This window comes from Cervus elaphus, chromosome 11, assembly GCF_910594005.1.
Source record: "Cervus elaphus chromosome 11, mCerEla1.1, whole genome shotgun sequence".
Classification (NCBI taxonomy): domain Eukaryota; kingdom Metazoa; phylum Chordata; class Mammalia; order Artiodactyla; family Cervidae; genus Cervus; species Cervus elaphus.
This window is the reverse complement of record NC_057825.1, coordinates 67,059,588-67,080,135: the sequence shown is the minus strand read 5'-3', so window position 1 is coordinate 67,080,135 and position 20,548 is coordinate 67,059,588. Positions and strand designations below refer to the sequence as shown.

The following is a 20,548-nucleotide window of genomic DNA, read 5'->3' as shown; positions in this document are numbered from 1 at the left end:
ACCCATCTTTTATTTTTAACTTTTTTATTTTGTATTGGGGTATAGGTGATTGACAATGTCATGATAGTTTCAGGTGAATAGTGAAGGGACTTAGCCACATGTATACATGTATCCGTTCACCTCCAAACTCCCCTCCCATCCAGCCTGCCACATAACATTGAGCAGAGTTCCATGAACTGTAAGTACCCATCTTTTTTATGACTGGCTTATTGCATAATGTCCTTGTAATGACAGCATACTGTCCTCAGGGTTCATCCATGTAGAAACATGTGACAGGATTTCCTTCTTTTTTAATGCTGAATAGTAGCCCATTGTATGTATATACCACATTTTCTTTATCCATTCACTCATTCATAGACATTTGGATTACTTCCACCTCTTGGCTGCTGTGAATAATGCTGTAGTGAACATGGGTGTGCAGATATCACTTTGAGATTCTGCTTTCAGTTGTCTAGGGTAAACCCAGAATTGAGATTTTTGGATCATCTATAATTCTATTTTTAATTCTTTGAGAAGCGATCATATTGTTTTCCATAGCAGCTGCACCATTTTACATTCCCACTAGCAGTACACAAGGGTTCCAGTTTCTACCCATCCTTTATTGAAGCGTTTATTGTTATTAAGTTAAAGGTGCAGTGGAAAAAAGGTACCGTCATGGTCACAATGCCTGGTTTTCCTGGTAGATGGTAATTTTAAAAAGTGATAGAAATGGTAGCAGAAGATGAGTGGAGAGGTGGTTATAAGTGAGCATAGCTGCTGCTAAGTCACGTCAGTCGTGTCCAACTCTGTGCGACCCCATCCCTGGGACTCTCCAGACAAGAACACTGGAGTGGGTTGCCATTTCCTTCTCCAATGCATAAAAGTGAAAAGTGAAAGTGAAGTTGCTCAGTCATGTCTGACTCTTCGCGACCCCATGGACTGCAGCCTACCAGGCTCCTCCGTCCATGGGATTTTCCAGGCAAGAGTAATGGAGTGGGGTGCCATTGCCTTCTCCAAAGTGAGCATAGCAGGTTTTAGAAAAGAACCTAGTCTCTCTCCTCTCTCTCATTCTTTACCTGTCATTGAAGTGCTGGCTATAGTGAAGAAATCCATTGGTCAGATTAAAAAAAAAAAAAAGCCTCCTGAGTAAACTGTTCCCCCTGAACATCATAAGAGCAATAGAGGAAAGTCCAGTGAAGAAAACTGAGAGAAGGGGGGTCTTTGCACAACAGGCCTTGGGATTCAGGTTTCTGATAGCTGACTGCGTCCGGGTCTCTACTAAGCTGGGAGGGTGGTATCAAAGAGGCCAGTACCATAGTCCAGGGCCTCCTTGTCTCTCTGCTGGTACAAGTTGGATATCAGAGAATACTCGGAAAGATATGGACCATCTGCCACTTAGTACCTGCCTGTAGGCTCCGTAGGCTTGGTGTTGGATGCTGGACAGGAGGCAGGTTGGATGCTAGAAGGGAGGCAGGTTGGATGCTGCAGAGGAGGCAGGTTGGATGCTGGAAGGGAGGTAGGAGAGGGGATGAGGGTGCCCCTTCTCTGATTTCAAGCCCTGGACCCACTTCCCTGACTACAAGGCACAAGAAATGCGTGCCACTGCCTTTGTCCTCAGCCCCTGATGCCTTCAGGTGTTCCCTGGAATGAGAGAGCAGCGAAGATTCAGAAGGCATGCTGATTGCTGGTGTGCAGTAACCACCTGTGTCTCTGGGCACACTGCTCTGGGCCTCGTTTTCCTTCTCTGTCGATGAGATGGTTGGCTCAGATGGGTGAATGTTGAGGAGGCCCTTTTTGACCCCTGTTTGGAGCTCTAGCTCTCATCCTCTTGTGAAAGATTAAGGTATGGACCAGGGAGTGCTACATAAGGTGGACAGGCCCTGCAGTTCACCTTCATGGAAGGTCAATTCCCTTCACAGAGCCCTGGCTCTGTTCTGTGTTCAGGCTTCTGACATGGCTATATCACTTTTGAACAGTTGTTTCTTAGAGGATACTGGACTAGGTGTGGAGTGAAGATTATGTAAGACGTGCATCTTTCCTAAAACAGATCATGATGTATGTCCAAGAGCATTGTATCGATAGGACCCTAGAGCTTTATTGCTTCAGATCCATTGGTTTTTAGGGAGAACATTGTTAGCAGCCAAGGGACTTGAGTCGGGTCAGCAAGGCCAGTCAGCGTCAGAGACTGCAGCCCACTTTTCATTTCTCTGTAGCTGGTGCATTCTCCATTATTTTAATTAGGTAGATAAGACCAGTGCCTAGGAAGAGATAAGCAGTCCTCTAGGGCAGCAGCAGCCCACGAAAGGTGCCAGACAAGGGGGGCTGACAGTGCCAGTGTAGGGTTTCTGAGAAAGAGCCAGAATCCCAGCTAGGATAGTCTGGGAAGCCTTCCTGGAGGAGGGAAGTTTTGAGCTGGGCTTGAAGGATGGGTGGACTTCAGACAGAGGGAGAGGAGAGGGGAGCGCCAGGACTGGAGGCGTGGAGATGGGAAAGCCTGAGACAGGTGGTGGGGCAGGGACCGGTCTGGCTGGAGCAGACAGACAGGTAGGAGGAGGGACAAGGACTGACATTTATGGAGCGTCTGTCTGGTGTCAGGCACAGGGTCGGGCCCTTTACCTGTGTGTCTCAGCATGCCGAGCAGGGGAATGACACCCTGACCAAGTGCTCGTTTGAGGATGTTGTTCCCCCGCCACTCCACACCATCTATACTTGGGACCCCGTCCTCCTTAGAGTAAAAGTCAGCTATGCTTTGATCTGGTGGAAAAGTACATGGTTTCACTTGAGGAGAAAAAGAGCATGGGGAAGGATTGTCGGTTCCTGTAAAGAAGGTCTCCGAGGTAGTTGATAGTGTTTCATTCTTTCACCGTAGGCCTGGAGCCTGCCTCCCAGTTAATGGCAGCTGGCGGGCCTTGGCACTGCTGAGTGACTGGGCGGACCATGAATTATTCAGGGCCTGTGCCCAGCGGGTGGCTGCCTGGCCAGGCCCTGTGGGAAGGAGGCTGTGCTATCTCCTTGAGGGATCGGCTGAGGCTCAGGTGCTGAGGATGAAGAATGACTGCTCCCTTAAAGTATTTCACGCTTCATCATGCTGGGGCTGTGAGCACTGTTCCATGGCCTTGCAACTGGGTTATCGGGGCCTGTTTTTCCAACAGCAAGAAATCACGTTTCTGCACCCCCCCTCCCCCCGCAATTAATAAACGCACGTACACTCGTGTTCATATGGCACACGTTGGCAGAGATTTGGTGAGAAGCCACATTAAAACTGCCGACAGGATGGTGTGGCAACAGAGAGCATTTGGGTGGAAGGAACCCCGCTCTGCTCTGTTCTTTTCTCAGCCAGGGAGAAAAGTACTGTTGTTGATCCATTCAGAGTGGCCCTCACTGTGACTGTCACTAACCTCACTGTTATACATTACCACATCTTTGCATTTGTGTGTGTATGTGTGTGTTCTGAAAGTGCCTGCAGAGAAGAAATCACTTACAACGCTGTAGGTCCCTCCAATGGCCAGAGGTGAGCACATGGGGGGGCCGAGAACTTGCTGGAGGGGATGGCTTTTGCCCTCCCCAGACCAGACCAGGAGGGGCAGGGCCTATGTCTTAAATGCAGTTTGCACCCCCCCTCCCTTTTCCTCCTTTCCTCTCCAGGTGCCTGTTCAGCCTGCTGTATTCATCTTATTACAGCCTGGTCTGTGTTAAGCTCCTGGAAAAGATAAACTGGGTGTGAATACCGGTGGGCAGGGTCCAAAGGTCTATTTTCAATATTTCCTCTTTTCCCGGGTCTTTCCCATGAGCTGTGCCACCAGGAAGCAGCGTCTTGTCACTGTCCCTTCTGCCCCCTTGTGAAACGCTGGTCTGATGGCTCTGAACACCTGTGTGTCAGCCTTTCCTCTCCAATTTGGAGGTGGGGAGCAGAACCAGAAATCCTGGGCAAGAGCAGGCCTGGCCCCAACTGCATTCCTCAGATGTTCTTTCCTTTGAACCACTCTACCTGTGTACAGGGGCCTTGGCTCTGCCTGGCGTTGTATATTCACAGGCATAGCAACACCTGTTTGCCAAAGGTGGGGCCTCTGGACCCGGGCATTCTTTTGCGTGTATGGGGAAGCTTTGCATGTACAGATAACAGATGCGATAAGAATGCAGGATTAGCTTTGGCTGGGTTAGAAGATTCAATAAACTGCATTCCTTCCTTCTCCAGGACCTTGGCTGCTTGTTACTGAGTGTAACTTGCCATTTTTTCTCCTTCTCAGCAGAGATGTTGGTCCTTTGTATTCAGTTCTGCTGTGACCAGTCAAACAAGAAACAGGAAAAGGATATAAATAAAAATTAGGTTTGCCCTCTTATTTCAGCCATATATAACTAGATGATTTTGTGGGAGGGGTGAGTGAGATGTGTGTAAAGAGAGAGATCCATCCATCCATCCATCCATCCATCCATCATCTTCAAGGCACAGAGACAGCAACTGTTGTGGATGCAGAATACCTTTAGCCCTCCCTTTAATCTTTGTTCTAGTTACTCTTAGTCTTGAAGTATCATATCTGATGTGTGTGTGTGCTCACTCGTGTCCGACTCTTTGTGACTGCATGGACTGTAGCCTGCCAGGCTCCTCTATCCATGGAATTTTCCAGGCGAGAATACTGGAGTGGGTTGCCATTTCCTTCTCCAGGAGATCTTCCCGACCCAGGAGATCTTCCCGACCCAGGGATCAAACCCATGTGTCTTGGGACTCCTGCATTGGCAGGTGGGTTCTTTACCACTGCACCACCCAGGAAGCATCAGCCCCACCTCAAATGAACATTGGCCTTTCTAAAAACATAGGCCTTTTGTAACTTGTTTTATAGTGAGTACTGTGTTCTTGCTATCTCTGAGATATTATTACTTTGACTATAAAATATGATTTTGAATATGCCTTTCCCGGTGCATAATAGGGTGAGTTAAAAGGGAATGGGGTTTGTGAGTACTTCCCAGGTGGAGGACTGGTCTTGCTCTTCCAAATTGCCCTTGTCCCCACATCCAAAGGGATTCCCAGCCCGAGGACAATGGTTCCACAGGGAGCCTGCAGCACCCTCCAGCTGGGAGCCGCCTTGGTGAAGAGGTGGGGCAGATTTAGTTTTGAGATTTCCTCCATGAGATGTTTAAAGACTATTACTCATAGCTGCTATGATGGTGCTAAGATCTCTAAACATTTAACTCACTTAATTATACTCGCTCAGTGAGGTTGGTACCATTTTTGTACCAGTTTTTCAGGCTGAGAATCACGACAGTTAGAAAGTGGCAGAGCCAGCTGCCTAGATTCCAAGTCTGTCTTTAACCACTTTTCCCTCCTCTAGCTTTGCATTTCCAAGCCCTGACCCAGACCCTCAGTGGGCTGTGCTCCAGGGGGAAGTGTGGGGGTGTTCTCAGCCCTGATCCAGGAGTCCTGTGGGTTGTGAGGGAAGGGGAAGTGCTGCTGACTGCTTGCAGCTGCCCAGGCCCTGAAAATGGAGACATTCTGGAGAGGCTGGCAGGCAGGAAGCGATGGCACAGAAATGCCAGCGTCATAGATGTGTCTGCCAGTGGGACTTTGTGAGAATTGCTCTTTGGGGTGGGAAGAGGAGGTTTCAGATAATTTCTTGTTTCAGGGTTTTGGCTGGATTAAGGTTGTATGCTTGGTTGGCTGGTTGGTTGAGTTTTCTTCTAAGTGAGGCCCTTTTGACTGAGAAAAGGGATGGTTTTTTTGTTTTTTTTTCTGAGAGCAGCTGCTTGCTGAGCAGGCTATGGGGAGTAAGGGCAGCGATAATAGGTAGTTATTGTGTGGGAGGCTCTCCAGGCATTATGTATGGAAATAGAAGAAGAATGAAGACTGGAGGAGGTGGGGAGGAGGCACCTGGAGGAGGGAGTGGCTGGACCAGAGAGGTAAGACAGACTGAGAATCAGGCAGATGAGACAGAAAGATAATATAAGCTTCAATCTCACAGAGCATAAACACAGTAGCATGATTGGGAGCTCGCTGGTCTGTCTCGGCATACGCTTGGAAGAGGATTATTTTTGTAGTAGTATTTTGGTTTCCTGTAAAGAAACGCTTGGGAGAAATTGGCTGTGGTTGTCCAACTGTCAAGAGATTTGACAGCAATGAACACGAAAGACAGATCTGGAAACCACAGAAGAAAGTGGCAGAGAATTTGGCAAAACAGTTTGTATGTGAAACCTTGTTGTTTTCTGTCACTCCCTGTCCCTACCACTTCTTTCCCAGCTCTTTGGGTTGGCTTTTCAAGTCCTTGAATGTGTACAGATCCCATCACAGCTTAGCATTTTGGCCATCCTTCCCAGACATTTCAATCTCGCTAATGTTTTGATGTTCAGGAAATGAACACCCCGTGGTTTACCCTGTCAAGCTTGCTGTGATGCAGGAAAAGCATTCCTTTTTTTTTTTTTTCTTCCTTTTGACCTCCCAGACTACGTAAAGCCTTTTGGCACAAACAGAGGTTTAATCTCACCCCCCTCCCCCGCCTAATGTTCTCACATGCTCCATGCTAAATCATACAGAATGTTAGTTACAGGTCCACCAATTATGAGAAAAGGAAGAAAAACAAGACCAAACAAAACCTGTTCACAACAAGAGGACCCTCCAAGTAGCAACTTCTGTGTGAACCAGCAGAGAATGTGCCTGATCTTGACCCAAACTGAGTGTTGTCTAGGTGTGTGGAGGCTGTCTTGGGTTTTAGGTTCACCTTAATACCATTTTCCAGAATCTTAGGGCTTCCCCCATGGCTCAGCAGTAAAGATTCACCTGCCAATGCAGGGGATGCAGGTTCAATCCCTGGGTTAGGAAGATCTCCCAGAGGAGGAAATGCAACCCACTCCAGTATTCTTGCCTGGGAAATCCCATGGACAGAGGAGCCTAGCGGGCTATAGTCTGTGGGGTCGCAAAGAGTTGAATGTGACTTAGCAACTAAACAACAACAACAGGGTTTTTCTGAGAAGTGCAGACACCATTAGTAAGCTGATATTGCACTCTGAATACCTAGGAGAAGCAGTGCTAGACCAGTAGGTCTGCTGTCCAGGTGCTGTCTGCTGTCTCAGCACCTGTGGGCCCTGGGCCCACTATATCTCTGAACCTTAGTTCCCTTGTCTGCAAAATGGGCACCATACCTACCTTACTTGGGAAAATGCATGTGAAGGCTACAAGGTGCTATAATAATGTGATGTTGTTGTTATTATGGCCACTCATTTTATGTGGAGATTGAACCCAAGTCACTCATAACTTTTAGAACCAGAAGGAGTTTTTATGACTATAGATTCCAACCTGTTTGATTTGGGGGCGAGGATGGCAAGGTCCAGGGTGGTAAGGCACCCATGCAATTACTTAGCTCCTTGGGGGACCCTCAGGAGTTGAGGTGATCCTGAGTACCTGTCTGTGGACTTGAGTCTTTCCACCACACCCTAGCACTTCTGATTTGTGCTGTCTGCAGATATCCATAGCGACTGGGCTTTCCCTTTCTGTCATCACAAGGATAGCAGATACATGTTACTTGGGCTTCAGTAGCTTTAGTCCCATAGCTGACTTGACCAGTTGTATCCATTCATTACACCTTGGAAACCGCCCCCCCCCCCCCCCCGCCTTTTTTTTTTCTTGGCAGCACCATAAGGCTTGTAGGATCTTAGTACCCTGACCAGGGATCGAACCTGTGCCCTCAGTAGTGAAAACGACGAGTTCTAATCACTGGACCACCAGGGAATTCTCACACCTTGAAATCTTGATGCAATCTGAAGGCAGGCACAACCAGTTCTCAGGGATGGCCACATGTGTTGATATCTTTGGCATGGGGGAGGGACAGTAATTTTTTAAGTTGGAGAAGATTGGGCGGGGGCATGGATAGGCCAAAATGGCAGGGGCTGTTTCTGTGGACAGCTTGACTGTTGAGCGTTTTGACCCCCCCATCTGATGCTCCCATTCACATGCTGCATGGTTCTGCCATAGAGGTGTGTCCTCAGGATTCTTTTTTTTAGGTCACTATAAATAAAACTGCGACTTGGACCCTTGATTTCTTGCTTTATCAAGTTAGAGTTGGGTAGAGAAACTGAAAGTGAAGTCGCTCAGTCGTGTCCGACTTGGCGACACCATCGACTGTAGCCCGCCAGTCTCCTCTGTGTATGGGGTTTTCCAGTCAGGAGCTGGAGTGGGTAGCCTTTCCCTTCTCCAGGGGATCTTCCTGACCCAGGGATCAAACCTGGGTCTCCCACGTAGCAGGCAGAGTCTTTACCATCTGAGCCACCTTAAAGAGCCTTAGAGATGGGCAGACTCCTGGCAAGCTCGTTTAAATTCCTCCTTTCCTCCTCAGAATGTCTCTAGCCCTCTGGCCTCTGAAGGTAAGGGGGCCTCCTCTTGGCTAAGGCAGCCTGTTCTGTCCACACCTGTGAGCCGTTTCCCATCAGCTTTTTCCTGCCTACAGCAGCTCAAGGTTGAAGCAAAGGACATACCAGCCAGACCAGCCCTAGAACCCTTTCTTAGTCCTGAAGCTCTCTTCCCTCATCTTAACTTCACCATAGCTACCTTCTTGTCCTCCATCTTCCCTCTTGTTCTCCAACTCCCTGTGGCCTTGCTTCAGCTCGTATTATCCCCATGACCTAATTCACACACTGGACCACCTGTTCTTTGTTCCTTGCGCTTTCTGCAGCACGTGCTGCCGTCCGTCTGCCGCCTTTCCTGCTTGAGTATCTCTTCCCCTCTCCGATTCCCTTGGTATCTCCACTGTTGTTTCTCCTTCCTCCCAGACACCAGCCTTCCCCAGGACTCCCTGCTTGGCCCCTTGCCTCTTATGCCCTTTCCTAGACTTCAGCTACTGCAGTCTCCACTCTGACTCTGTACATGGGCTTTATCTTCAGCCTTGAGCTCTCTTTCCACATCCCTGACCGCGTCTGGACTTATCACCCTGTGGAGCTGCAGCCTGTCTGGAAGGAAGTGTTCAACCCACCCTGCACACCATGGCCATCTCTAAAATCCCCAGAGTCTGAAGTTCAGCCCTGTCCTTTGAACCTCCCAAAGACTTTGAAGTCCTATAGGACTTGAGTTGGTTACTAAAGTCCTGTGGATTAACTCTTGCATCAGCCCATTCCTTTCTGCTCCTATTGCCACATGCTGACTAGCCTTTTGACCTGGACAACTGCAGTGATCACGTAAGTGACCTTGCTGCCTTCAGTCTCTGCTTTCTATTCATTCTACCTATCCTACCCTGCCAATTAATCATCCCTACAGCCCAACCCAGACCCTGTCCACCTCAGGTTCACAAATCTCCGTGGTTCCAAGCCTGACTCTCTTGGCTTCCCTCTTGCCCTATCCTCGTTCCTTATGCTTAAGTTAAATGGTTGCGTCCGCTGGTGCAGTTCCTCTGACAGTGCAGCTGGTACTTTACCTGGGCTGCTTACCCCCACAACTAGGAGAGGGGCTTCCCCCTCATCTCATTCTGTAGAGGGTCTGCCTGTGCTTCAGGGTCTGGCCAGATGCCTGTCTGTCCTGGAGTTGTTCCTCCCCGCCTCCCTAGGCAGATGTGCCCTTGTCTTCTGAACTCTAGAAGGTCCCCTGCCTTCTGTTCTTCTGGTTTCAGACTATTGGCATATGTATCTGTCCCATTTCCTTTGGCCACCAGCTCTCCCAGTCATCTCTGATGCCTCCAAAAACACCAGGCAGCATGCCCTGCACACAGTTGCTGTCTAGGAGATACTGCACGGAATAAAGACTGAGCGCCTCTGGCCTGCCTTTCCCTGCTGAGGTGGAGGTGGTCACGTGAGCCATTAGGGTTGGGTTCTTTCTTCCTTGGCCTCTACACACCAGACATTCTCACGTTTCACGTCTTGCCCCTGGGGGGTTATTTAACCCTTTCTAGCCTCAAAACCTTTCTGATATATACATATGTTCACTCTGCCTGGCTTGTTCTAAGTCTGCTCTTTAGGATCAAATGTGGCTACACTAGTCCCAGCCACCCCCTCCGCCACATCACATGTAACCTGGCTAATTAGAAAGCTTATTTTACCTAGTTCCCTATATCAGAGGGAACTGAAAGGGAGACTAAGAATGGTGACTCATACTCGATTCACTAAGTGGCTTAAAGATTTAAAATGTGTTGTAAATTGGCAAGCACTTTGCAGTCTTTTTCTGTACCGGTAGCTAGACACTTAAGAGACTTACCACATCACCAGTATATTTAATAGTGAAGAGGGGCCTGTTAGGAGGACATTTTCACTTCTGCCCTCTGTAGCTTTGATGTGATATGTAGGGGGCAAAATCAAGTTTGCAAAAAGTACTCCTAATTGTGAATACTATGATTACTTTTAGGGCATTTTCACATCATTCCCTCAGTAATCTTGTGGGTAGGCATTAATTATCCCTGTCTGACAGTGGAGGTTTATAAAGAATCCAGGGTTTCTTTTAAGGTCATAAGTGATTAAGCGCCTTGGCCAGGACTAGAAACTCAAGTCTTGGGAATCCTCCTCAAGTGCTTCTTCCAGGATCCCACATTTTGCCACCTTGCTGTCAGTGTTTTGAACTGCAGTAAAGTGGCTTTAGAAAATGCTCTACCTCTTGAGGAGGAATAGCTTCGAATCCTGGGCCTGGGTTTAGCACGCTAAAGGTTGACACTGGATGTATTAAAAACCCAGCAGTGTGGATGGGAGGAATGGGGGTTGTTCCAAGTTAAGCAGTTAGCTGGATGCTGGGTTTGTTTTAACTTTAGCCCTGAATAGGATGCAGTTGCTTGAATTACAAGTGCCCTGGGACTAAAGTAAACCTGTGGTGGAGGTCCACCTCTTTAGTGCAGATTGGAATCACTTAGGAATGAAATTACCTTCTTCAGCAAGTATGGCTGCAAGGCTCCACGCTTACAAACCCTAAGTTTGTAATTTGTTGTCTGCCTGTAGTTACTAAAAAAGGGGGTGGCTGGGCGCGGGGTAATTAGGGTCAGTTATTTTCCAAGAACACATTTTGATCACTGTTCTATGTTGGGGGCTTCCCTGGTGGCTCAGGCAGTAAAGAAGCTGCCTGCAGTGCGGGAGACCCGGGTTCCATCGCTGGGCCAGGAAGATCCCCTGGAGGAAGGAATGGCAACCCACCCAAGTTTTCTTGTCTGGAGAATTCCATGGACAGAGGAGCCTGGTGGGCGACAGCCCATCGGGTCGCAGAATCGGACACAACTGAGCACCTAACACAGACACAGACATTTTCTATGTAGAGGATTTTATTTTGGGTTGAGATTGGTGGGAGAGGCTGGGGAGGAGAGTTTTAAATTCCTGAAGAACTCAAAAATTGAAAGGTTTCATTTTAAAAATCACAATAGGATTTGAGCGGGGTTTCTTTTATCTCCTCACTGGTTCCTCAGCTCATCCAGGTCAGTGATCCCGGAGGTGTTTACCTGTGTACCCTTCTCCCACAATGCCTTGCAACACGGTGCTCCCAGAAATCTTGCGTCGAGTTACTGTTACGGGGCTGGTGTTACCCAGAGACCCTCCGCTTAACATGGCGTGCTGGCAGCAGAAGCCTGCCGAGAAGATCCTTTCGTGAGACTGAACTTACAGCGCTCCCCCCACCCCCTCGCTGTATCCCTACCCGGAGCCCAGAGGGAGTTTGTTTTACTTTCACCCGCCGCCGCGTGGTCGGCGCCCGCGCGCTGAGGACGCCGAGCGCCCAGGTGCGCGGTCCGCGTGGCCTCCTCAGACGCTGCCTAGTGGATGAGCCGCCGCGGCCGGGGACCTGCGCGGCTCCTGACCCTCCAGGGCCGCCTTCTTTTCCTGTGATAGTAATCGGAGACTTTTCCGTTACGCGAGGCTCTCAACAAAAGATTGTAATTCCAGCAGCTTTGTTCGGGAAGGTACCACCGCGGCAGGCGCGTCCTGGGCCCGGCCTGGGGGTCGGCGGCTCCGCGGCGGCCGGTGGGTGGGGGGCCGCGGCCCGCCGGCCTCCCCCGCGCCCCTCGTGGTACAGCCTGCGTTTCCTCTACAATGCTGTTATGCTAATCAGGTGACATCACCGCCCAGCGCACGGCGAGTGGCTCCTGATTAAATTACAAACCGGCGGCCGCCACGGGCTGCGGGGAGGAGGTGTGTGCGCTGCGCCCGCGAGCTCCCGGGCTCGGCGACTAGGGCATGCTCAGGATTGGCCGTATTTTAAAAAAATTTCAAGTGGGACTTGCGGCCTCCCTCCCTCCGCCCTCCCGCCCCTTCTCGGTAATTTATTTCAAGCCTAGAGCCAAGGGCCACAAAAGGAAGGAAAGCCACAGGAATTGGATGCGTGAGTGACCGGGCTAAGGTGGACTGTCCTGCGGCCAGCTTCCTATCAGGTCACGCTGCTGGACTTTCACACCGGCATGGGGCTTGCCTAAGGTCCAGCCCTTTTCGCCGGGGCCGAGAGCCAGGCGTTGCGGAAGCCGCTGCGTGCTGAATGGGGGTAGGAGGGGGCCGGAGCGGGATTTCCACCGTTCAGCCCGCCGGGGCGTTACGTTGGGCATAATGGAATTGCAGAGGACGTCTAGCATCTCCGGGCCGCTGTCGCCGGCTTATACGGGGCAGGTGCCTTACAACTTCAACCAGCTGGAAGGGAGATTCAAGCAGCTCCAAGGTAAGCTCCGCACTCTTAAGGCCGGGCCTGCCCTGGAGCCGTGCCTCCGTGGGTTCTGAAGCTTTATTTGTGCCATATGGTACGTGACCCTGCTGAAGCCCGGCGGCCGCACGCCCAGCCCCAAAGCCTCTGGTTGGCTGCAAGCAGCCCATGCACTACTTAAAGGAGACGGTTTCTCACTCGACTCCAGAGAAGCCACCATTTGGAGTCTACCTCTCCAGTTTCCTTTGGGCTCTCTCGGTTGTCAGGTATCTACTACCCACAGCACACACATTTTCTTCCTTTTTAACTGTCCTTGCATTTCAGTAGACCAATGCTAATAGGCCTACTAGTATGCAAGTATTTGATTCCAGGACGCCTGTATCTCCCAGTCCCCAGCCTCTTACCTCTGGGAACCTAAAGGTGTAAAGTGCACTGCTGGACACCCTGTAGCACAATGGCAAAGGGGAGGAGGGAGTGGTCTTTTTGTTCCTAAGCCTTGGGTAAATTACAGTTTTGATTCCGGAGCTTAATTTTAACTCTTTTGATGTTTTGTGTTGGGATAGAGCCTTCCCATCAATTTAGTGGGCTATGTAATTTATAATGAAAACCAGTTATTGTCATTCCAGCGCTATTGGGTTGGATTAGTTGGATCAATTGCAGGTTTCTTGGAGTCTTTATTAGTCTCAAACAGTTGAATGAATCTAATATTTTACTGCACATATTTTTATGGGCAGCACTTTGTGGGGCTGATGGGCCTGCAGCCTGCGGCTGGGGTGGGCCTTGCCCTTGGCGGTCCCTGCCCTGCCAGCAGGCCTGGCTGGTGGAGTCTCCTAGTTGATGCATGAAAAAGGATTCATAACTGAAAACACAACTCCTTCCATTAGGAAGCCCCCGGAATCAGCAGTAGACTGGAAATGACTCTGGTGCTCTGAAAAGTAGCCTTTGCAGACCTCCTTTGTGTTTCTTATTTTAACTCCTCTCAGTGCCACAAATGTGGTTCCTGTGAGGAGGAGGAAGGAAGGAAGCAGCCCAGTCTTCCAATGTTTTCACTGGAAGGAGCGGGGAGGATATATTTCATTCACAGGTTTATTTGTCTTGTGAAATAGTTGACAGTAATGACACTCTTCTGGAAAACAAGAGGCAGAACAGGACGTGATTTTAAACATTAGCTAGGCTGTGCTGCATTCCTCTGGCAGTTAGCTAAGAGGAAGCTCCATCCCCCCTAGGGAACAGTTGTGGGTCTTTGCCTCCTTCCTCTCCAGCTCTTCGAAGGTAGAATTTGCTTTTGGGTGCAAACTTAGCGGGGCAGAGCTGGAACTTGCAGGTGGAGACTGGAGGGGTTGGGTGTGTCCGTTATCTTCTGGGTGTGTGATCAAAGGCCCCAGTTTGAAGTTTGAGGTTCTGAGAATTCAGAATGCACCTCTTCTTCAAATGACCCTTTCTCCCCACTTCATTGTGTCATACTGCTCAGGAGAAAACACCACAGGGTGTCCTCGACTTGAAAACCTGTTACTAAAAAAAATAAAATAAAAAAAAAAGAAAACCTGTTACTAAGGTCCAGTCAGCACCCTCCTGTAGTCTCAGGAGAAATACAGAACCAAGGTGAAAATATACAGACGTGTGGGGAGGAGTGTGCCCACAGGGCCACCCATAACAAAAGGCTGTTATTCTGAAAGGTTTGAGGACGGTTGTAAAACTGCTCTCTGAAGAGGGTGGAGCTAACACACAGGAAATGTCTTAAACTGTCCTCTCTAGAAAAGTAAAATTTAAAGTTAAAAAAAAAATCAGTGTCCCTTTGATAGTTTATCTCATAAGTGTTTGCCAAGGAAATTCCTTCAAAAGGGATGAGCTTCACATTTTGTGTGGTGATTTAAAAAAAAAAAAAATGACCTTTGTCCCCTAATTTAGTTCCAGATAGCTTTCTTATTTCTAAATATCGTGGTTTAGAAGTTGCACAAGTTTAGTGTTGGTATTTCTATAACAGAAAACCACTCGTGTTGAGGAACTGAGAAAGGGTGAATTAACTCCCAAGTGTGGTGAATCCCAGGAGAATTACAGTTGGCATCGTCTTTCGTTCCCCAAATGGGATTGATTGCATTTTAAGCAACTTGAGGAATTTTTTTGATAAAACTTTTCCCCATCCCCATCTGCATCCCCTGTGTGGTGTATATTACTAGTTTTTTAGTATTTGTAGTTCTTCCTATCATCACATCTTTGATAACATATAGATTTTGTCTGCTGATTTAATTTTGTTCATGCCTATTAAGCAACCGTTTCCCTCTTTTTAATCTTTCCTAGTACTTCCAACCCAATACTAGCAAACAGTGCCTCTGAATCCATATTGATTTTTTTTTTCCAGTGCCTTTTGTACTAACTTATTCATTTAGCATCTATACCTGAGAGTACTGTGATCTTGTAGGAGATATTTCTGCATTTTTGTTGATTTCAAATATTTTCACACTGGATCCTAAAAATCTCAGGAGGGACTGACTTTTTATGTTCTCACATAGGGAAATACAGTGTTATAAAATGAGCTGGGTTTTTTAGATAAAGTAGTTTATAGAGATTTATCATAAGTAAATAAGTACGATTAGAAACAAAACCTCACTGACTTAAGGGACTGAGATCTCTGTCACACTGATGCTCCTGACAGAGGCAGGCCCTTCCACCTGTAATGGCTTCAAACATTAACCACCAGCACACACCTGACAGACACAGCACTGCACACTGAGATCTCTTTTGAATTTTTCACCTGTAAGATCTAGTTACCACCTTACTCAGAATTTGTTCATGTAGCTTATACAGTTGGATTTGTTGTGTTCTTTTTCTTTGTTAAGTAAGAGAGGACTGCTGAAACACAACAAAACTCAGCCTCACATGTTTTTCAAAAATGTGTTTGTAGTAGCAGAGAAGTTCATGATGATACCTTTTCTCCAGTTTCACATCAGCTAGCTTCCCTTCTTATCAGCTGGATACTCCTGCTCCTCCCCTACTCAGAACCTGTCTCGCCTGCCTCTTGCATAAATTAAATTCCAGACTCCTTAGCCTGGCATTCAGGACCTTTCTCCAAATGGCCCCAGACCACGAAATTCCTATACCAGCTCTTACATTCCTACCGAATAAATCTTCCAGGTGGGCGGCCTGCAACTCTTCATGAAACCCAGCCCTGGGTTTTGCCTTCATCATCTACTTTCTGCCTCAAAGGCCCCACCCTTCCATTTACCAATAGAAATCCTTCCTACAGTTATGTTTTTTAAGACTGTGCTTACATTCTATTATTCCAGAAAGCTGCTCCTTGTCTCCTCTGTTGAGTTGGTGGGAAAAAGATTTCATGGAGTGCTCACCATGCATCAGACACGTTAGTAGGAGCTTTGTCTATATCTTATCTTGTGTGCACACCTGTAAGGTTTTTTTTTAAATTGAAGTATAGTTGATGTACAGTATAAGTCACTGAGTCGTGTCCGACTCTTTGCGACCCCATGGACTGTATAGTCCATGGAATTCTTCAGGCCAGAATATTGGAGTGGGTAGCCTCTCCCTTCTCCAGGGCATCTTCCCAACCCAGGGATTGAACCCAGGTCTCCCTCATTGCAGGCGGATTCTTTACCAGCTGAGCCACAAGGGAAGGCCCGTATATAAGTTACAAGTGTGTATGGTGTAGTGATTTGCAGTTTTTAAAGGTTATTCTCCAATTATAACTACTATGAAATATTGGTTCTGTTTTCTGTGTGTTACAGTACATCCTTGTAGCCTTCATCCCTTATCCCTATATTGCCCATCCCTCTGAGGTTTTAAAGGTAGAGTGAAATTGCTTATTCCAGGTACCAGGCCATAGTAAGCTCAGGCTGCATATTGTTATTCTCAAACTTTCTCCTCCCAGACTTCTAGATACTTAGATAAATTAATACTTAATTTCTGCAAGAAAAAGAAGAGACAAGGTGACCTTGTGAAGTGCTTCCCTCTTCTTCCTACCTGCCTGCCCCCTCAGAGCTCTGATCCTATCAGTTCTGGCTGTGGAGTTGTAATGAGGACAGAATCTAGTTGAAAAACATCAGAATGAACTTTTTTCTGCCTCTTCGTCGCGTCCTGACCCTGACGTCCAGCGCCTGACGTTTCTGGAGAAGGTACTTTGTCTTAGCGGCCTTGGTTCGTGAATGTTTCCGACTTTCTGGAAGGAGAAATGGAGAAATCCCGCACCTGCCTCTGTGCCATGATGGGGCGCAGGCGCAGCTGCGGCCGTCGGAGTGCGCCACTCAGGTTTAGTGCCTGCTGTCTCAGGGTTGCCTCCTTGAATTTCTTCGTCTTTTGGTGTTGATTTCTAAGCTGCTAGGGAAAGAATATTGCTGCTTTATGCCCAAGGGTCATGAGGCAAACGCATTCTTAAGTTTCTAAAAAGAACTTTCTAGTTTGTTATGGTACCTAGTTGTTTGTCTTGTGTGATTTCATAAAGCTTATAGAGAGATGATTGCTAGGTTTACAGCTGCTTGTCATGAAGAAAACTTTTAAGTTCTTAGATATAAAGTAGTAGCCTTCAAATACTTCCCATTGTAACAGTGAAGAGAGTTGGTGACAAATGATAACCCTGGTTGGTGGGTGGGTGGGGAGCAGCAAAGATTTATAAGAACATTTCTGTGTTTACTGAAAGCATAAAAGATTGGGGTTTTGGTCTGGATACCTTCCAATATTGTACTATTATACTATAGATTTTCTAAGCCCAGATAACTATGTGGGACAAGTCATCAGTTAAAATTATTTTCACCAGTTTGCTAGAGTTTCAGCTTAAAATTTAGAAGTTCCTAACAGATTCATGAATTTTAATCCTTTTTGAGTGATGTGCTGCTACTGCTAATTATTAATTTTTATAGCACTTTAATATGTACCATCTTGCTTAATTAACTAAATGAGATTATTCAGAGTACCCAGCATGGGATCTAGTACTTTGTTGTAAATAAGTGGGCGTTTCCTTGGTACTAGTAATAATCCTGTGGGGTATTCTTTTCCTTTTTATAAAGAAATTGATAATTGGGTTAATCAACCAGTATGACGCTGCCTCTCCCAGAATCCAGGTTTTCTTTTTTGTTTGTTTCTTTATTTTTTAATTGGAGTATAATGGCTTTACGTAGAATCCAGGTTTTCTGACTCCAAGTTCAGTCTCATTCTGTAGGACCATAGATATTGTGAATATGTTCTGGTGGCATGGGAAATTAACAAGTCCAGAACCGCTCAGATTTCCGAACATGTGACACCCTTAAATTTTGATGAGCTTGAAACACTGATTCTTTTAGCTTAAGTCCAGTGTTTGACTGGGATGACTGTTAAAAGGACTCTTGGAGACTAGTTAGGAAAAAGGAGGGACATAGATATTCCCTTTGAGGAAAAGATACCTCTTCTCTTAAGGGAGTAAAAGAATGGGACTGTAAGCATTGTGGCTCAAGGAAGCTTTTTGGGTGACTGTTGTTAAGTTGTCTCCTCTTATACTTTGAACCTAGAAAGGGGTTTGTCTACAGCCCTGCTGCCTCCTGCTCTGTGTTCATCCCTTTTTGTGATTTCCTTTTGCCCAGTTGGCCCCATGCAGCTGCCCTAGGCTCCCCAGAGTCAGGCCCTGATAAGAGATCTCCCTGCACAAACATGTGGGATTTGACTCTAGCCACCCTTCCCACCTCCAGCTTTTCCTACTCCTTGCTCCACAGTATTCACGATTCCCTAAAATTTCCCTGCATTTTCCTGGCTTTGAGACCCTGCTCACCTGGTCTCTTCCCCTAAGAATTATTTCTTGTGTCAGGATCTTTTTTTTTTTTTTTGAGGTTCCATTCAGATGCCACTAAATTCTAAGTATTCCTCAACGGAGAGGTGATCAGAATCTCTTCTTGGGTTCTTTTCCTTTAAGATTTAAAGTCTAAGTACTTGGTAATTCTTTTGGGATTTTCACATCCTGCCTTTGGTTACAGTTTGAGGATCTGCCTCTGCTTGCTTTACATTTAATGAAGGCTGGGAGGGTAAAGATGAAAGTCAGCCTGTCTTACCCGTAGCAGTCACTAAATATTTGTTAAAGGAGTAAATGAATGAAGATAGTATTATGAACTACATTATGGCAGTGGTTTTCAAAATGAGGTTCCTAGACCAGCAGCAGCATCATGACCTGGGAACTTGCTAGAAATGTAAATTCTCAGGCCCTGCTTCTGACCTAGTGAACCAGAAACTCTCAGGGTGGGGCCTGTTCATAGGTTTTTAAAAAAATTATTATTAATTTATTTTTAATTGAAGGATAATTGCATTACAATATTGTATTGGTTTCTGCTATACATCAAAAGAAATCAGCCATAGGTATACATATGTCTCCTCTTTCTTGAACCTCTCTCCCACTTCTTAGCCCTCCGCATCCCTCTATGTTGTTACAGAGCCCGGATTTGAATTCCCTGAGTCATACAGCAAATGCCATGGAAAATACACTACCATACCTTCAGAGGTTTTTTTTTTTTTTTAATTAATTAATTTATTTATTTATTTTCAGTGGGTTTTGTCATACATTGACACGAACCAGCAATAGATTTACACGTATTCCCCATCCCGATCCCCCCTCCCACCCCCCTCTCCACCCGACTCCTCTGGGTCTTCCCAGTGCACCAGGCTCGAGCACTCTTCAGAGGTTTTTAACTAGCCTGCCAGGTGACTGTGATGCACACTCAGGTTTGAGAAACACCTTCTTACTGGATCATGTGTACCCTCTTTGCAGTTTGGGGGTGGAAGGCTTTGGGAAGAACAGGCTGCATGATTTGTTCCTAGATATCAGTAAATATTGTTATCTGATTTGTTACCAAAGAATGAAGAGTTGGGAGAAAGTATGTTTTAGAACAAAATTGTGTAGTAGCGGAAAAATATTTAGCTAGTCAGGAATGAGCTCTACCGTGCTCAACTAGAGGAGCTGTTTAGCATCTGCAGGCCTCAGCCACCTCATGACTGCCAAATGGGTTCAATCATGTATCAAGGCTTCAGTTTTCAGGGAACCAGAGCTTCACAGCCATTCATCTGTTCCTTCTAGAATCACACTTATGCACATTATCAAAAATACACCAGGTAGATCCCAGCTGTTTTTAGATCTTAGTGCCTGGGCTTCCCTTGTGGCTCAGCTGGTAAAGAATCCACCTGCAATGCTGGGAGACCTGTGTTCGATCCCTGGGTTGGGATGATCCCCTGGAGAAGGGAAAGGCTATCCACTCCAGTATTCTGGCCTAGACACTTCCATGGGGTCGCAAAGAGTCAGGCACGACTGAGCAACTTTCACTTCACTTCTTTCTCCCTTTTGCCTGACAAGCTTCTATCAACTCCTTGAAGCCTCAGCTATGAAAAACTAATAAGGGGGGGAGATAAGTGATAGAGGCATTGTAATGCCTTTTTTACACTTCAGTATTTTTTGCTTAATTGGCTTAATTAAAAATCTGGCAGTTGTTTGTATATTATGGGTGCAAAGGACTTGTCATTTAAAAGCAAAGTTGTTTAGTTGCTAAATCGTGATTGACTCTTTTGTGACCCCATGGACTGTGGCCCACCTGGCTCCTCTGTCCATGGTAGTATTCTCCAGGCAAGAATACTGGAGTGGGTTGCCATCCTCTTCTCCAGGGGATCTTCTCAACCCAGGGATTGAACCTGCGTCTCCTGCATTGGCAGGCATGTTCTTTACCACTGAGCCACCAGGCAAGCCCATAAAAGGCCAGTAGTTGGTTACTAATCTACGCTTTTTTTAAGCAAGAAGACTCCTAAGAAGTAAAATGATAAAACTGATTTAAATAATATAGGGCTTGCTTTTGGTTCTGTTTATTAATGCGTAATACTTATTGATTGCCTGCTTTTCAGTAAGCTGCTTTCTCTGGTTAGGAAGCCTGTGAGAAAGCATGGTTCAGCTATGCTGGAAATGCCGGCCGAGCTGACTGATGAGTAGAAGCAAGTGGAGGAATAAACATGTTCTGGTGAGAGCCCAGGTAGGCAAAGCTCAGAGTACAGAGTGAG

At 46.9% G+C, this 20,548-nt stretch overlaps 1 protein-coding gene across 3 annotated transcripts in view; it reads left to right on the top strand.

Moving 5' to 3' along the window:
- The window catches only part of SPTBN1 (spectrin beta, non-erythrocytic 1), a 201,912-nt gene that overhangs the window by 79,366 nt on the left and 101,998 nt on the right, over positions 1-20,548 (top strand). Inside the window, exon 1 of one of the 3 annotated variants that reach the window (XM_043918013.1) lies at positions 11,997-12,562. The exons of 1 other annotated variant lie outside the window; for it this stretch is intronic. In XM_043918013.1, the coding sequence (XP_043773948.1) occupies positions 12,454-12,562 (109 nt within the window). In that variant the 5' untranslated portion in view covers positions 11,997-12,453. Of the gene's footprint in view, positions 1-11,996; positions 12,563-20,548 lie in introns of those variants that run through there. One more of the 3 variants, XM_043918012.1, reaches the window with a different exon arrangement.